General features: G+C 43.4%; 1 protein-coding gene across 1 annotated transcript in view; it reads right to left on the bottom strand.

Annotated features, from left to right (window-relative positions):
- Positions 1-3,044, bottom strand: part of LOC107104150 (collagen alpha-6(VI) chain-like) — a 7,921-nt gene that overhangs the window by 2,030 nt on the left and 2,847 nt on the right. The window contains exons 2-3 of the mRNA XM_015404081.1: positions 1,907-2,458; positions 749-1,360 (exon numbers count right to left, since the gene is read on the bottom strand). Of these exons, the coding sequence (XP_015259567.1) occupies positions 749-1,360; positions 1,907-2,458 (1,164 nt within the window). The remainder of the gene's footprint in view (positions 1-748; positions 1,361-1,906; positions 2,459-3,044) is intronic.

Here is a 3,044-nt window from a genome sequence, read left to right as displayed (position 1 = left end):
GTGTCAGCAGATTGAGCGTCGTGTCTGCTAGGAAGCTTGTTGGTGGTGGGCGTGAACGCAGGGAGGATCCATCACCCTCACCTTCTGTTTCACCCTATGATGGGGATGAAGTCTGGAGGAGAACTGACGGTTTCCTCCTGTGAACCCCCTTTATACCAAAACGCTGCCAATACATCATTATACAGTAGCTGGAAGTTAGAAACACGTTCAGCGCTCGTCTGGAACACGTCAGATACGCTGATACGCGTTGGAGAGAAGTTCTTGATAAGTTACGCACAAGTTACTCAGAGGTTTAGGATAAGCTAGACGCCACGACTGATGAGGAACTGATACTGAACGTATGTCAACCATCAGATAAACGACCTGGAACTGACGGCCCACGGATGGCGGACGCTGGCATATGTCAGACATACTCACCGTATGTCGATGTACCCATAACTGTCCAACATACGCCAAGGTTTCAAGGCACACGCTGGTCTAAATCGTCAAGGTGTGACAGGGGTTTCAGTCGCTACCTCCCACTTCCGGCTAACTGGATAAAACAATTCTTATGGCTTTCAGTGGAAATTGTAATTAAATCAGTAAGTTTGAGATCAGAGCATTTTATGGAACTAGTTTTCTGCAGAAAAAATGTCATATTAAGGAAAGAAGAATTTGGCATTTTAACAGGAGTCTGTAGACGTTTGATATCTGCTTTAAACAATGACTATAAATAATGAATAAACAACAAAAACATGAAAGTTCCCACCTTCTATGACGTCCTGGCTGTTTTTGAAAGAGTTGGTGGAGCTCTGGAGGATCGAATGGAAAAGGCTCTTCTGCATGACGTTTGTCAGGGCTTTCAGTTTCGCAAAACCGTCTATCTCAAAAACATGCCTGATGCTGGGGTAAGACGCCAAGTCGTAGAGCTCTGCTGAGTTCACTTTTGGTCCAATTGCAAAAACTCGGACTCCAGCCCGTTGAAGCGCTACTGCTGCTTCCCTCACGCTATCCTGGGATCCACCATCTGTGATCACTACTGCAAACTTCTGGACGCCCTTCCTACTGCCTTTATCAAGGGTGAAGACTGAATCCAGAGCGAGACGCAGAGCAGCTCCAGTTCGGGTGCCACCACCCTGGAAACGGAGACGGTTGATCGACTCCAGAGCTTCTGTTCTGTCCTGAAAGCTGTTCAGATGAGCATGAACCGTGGGCCGATCACTGTAGGTAATAATGGCCACTCTGTCTTTTTTCTGATGGACAATCAAGCTGCCGATTATCGACTTCACAAAAGTACGGATCAAGTGGAAGTTGCTGGACCCAATTCCGTCCGACTCACAGATGACGAAGACGATGTCTGCAGAGCTGAATCTTGTGCTGTCTGTGAAAATAGTGCAGAAAGTTTATCATGATGTCTTTACTTAAACAGTTGAAATACAGAAATCTGCACCAGTAATAGTTCGCTGCTGAAGATGGGTGAGTTCAAATTAAACAGACATTGATGTTTCCTATGTTTTATTCAACTTGACTGACTGGATATAGGCTGTACATTTATTCAGGAAGTACATTTCAGTGGACAAAAAGACCTAAACTGATTTTAGCAAACAACGGTTAGCTCCTTAATACTGAATTACTGACCTTGATGACGACAAACAGAATTTTAAAATAGTTGCTACCAAGAAAAAAGGCTAAAGTCCAAATTGGCCCCAAAAGCAGCATGAGATGTAGACCATCAGTTACCGTAAAATGGTTTATTCTGGTACAACTGGTAAGAAATCTACATTCAGTTTTATATGAGCAATTTTAATTTGAATGTTTTGTCTTTTCTTTGTTTAAAGTAGAAGATAACAAACATTTGTACCAGAAAATAAACCGAACCATGACCTATGTTACATCAGACAGTGTGGAAAAGGCAGATGGCTCCTACCTCTCTCAATTTTTTCCTCTTGTTGGGTAGTGAAGGTATTCTTCAGCTCAGTAATTTTCAGATTCTCAAATTCAAATCCTGGGTCTGCAAATCTTCGCATTCTTTCCTTTGGTACATTCTCACTCATCGCCACAATGGTCACTCCTTCAGATCTGAGCGTATTTGCAAGCTCAAACACACGTTCGCTGAAGTCTTGCTGAAGAGCAACAACCAAAAACTGCCGAGCTCCTTGGTTCGCACGGCCCCCATTTCCAGCGGTGAAAAAGTTAGCGGCTGCGTATTCCAAAGCCTTGGCCAGGTCCGAGTTTGAGCCCAGCGGTGGCCTCGTTCGTAAGCTTTTTACCGCTTTCTCGTACTGTTTGATGGTTCTATGAGTGTTCAGACGGAACTCCTCCTTAACATCTCGACCATACAGGGCCAGACCGATACGATAGCTGGAGGGTCCAACATCCAGCTGGCTGATCATTCTGTTCAGGTCATTCTTGAACTGGTTTAACTTTTGTAAGGAATTGTCCACCAGGACAAAGATGTCTGCAAATTCCTCGACCGAAGCTGAAAGAAGAAAGAAAGAAAGTAAAATTCAAAATGAATTCAGAAAATAGTTGTATGGTTTCAGCATTGTGAGCAGTACAGAAAATCAGAAAGACATGAAGGTAGAACCACTGGCAGCTCTAGACCAACTTTGCCAGGAGGGGGCAGTGTTTTATTATGGGGAGAACCAAAAAGCCACTAGCAGTCTGGTAGATAAGAATTGTGATCCTGGGGACAATTCAGTTATGTCTTCATTACCTGGGCCACCAACCAGGACAAGTTCTATAGGGGCCCCTACCAGCCTCCATCCACAATCTTCCATGGCTAGAGCCGCAGTTTTTTTAGACAAACAACGACTTCCATGCTGCCTAAATATATCAGTGCTCCATCTACAGATTATTCTGGTTATTATTTTGAGAGGATAACTTTTTTCGAATAAAAAGTAAAGGTATGTTTAACTTTTTCGCGTAATTTTCCTTTTACATTGAACTGTAAAGAGACTCTTTAATAAAGAGTGCATCTTTATAGCAATTCACCGGTATCTAAGGAAAACCAGCTGATTGCATCGACTCATTGACTCTTCAGCAATCCCTCACACTAAGCATGC

The sequence above is a fragment of the Cyprinodon variegatus genome, unplaced genomic scaffold, assembly GCF_000732505.1.
Source record: "Cyprinodon variegatus isolate N-32 unplaced genomic scaffold, C_variegatus-1.0 Scaffold1630, whole genome shotgun sequence".
Lineage (NCBI taxonomy): Eukaryota > Metazoa > Chordata > Actinopteri > Cyprinodontiformes > Cyprinodontidae > Cyprinodon > Cyprinodon variegatus.
This window is presented reverse-complemented; position numbering and strand designations above follow the sequence as displayed.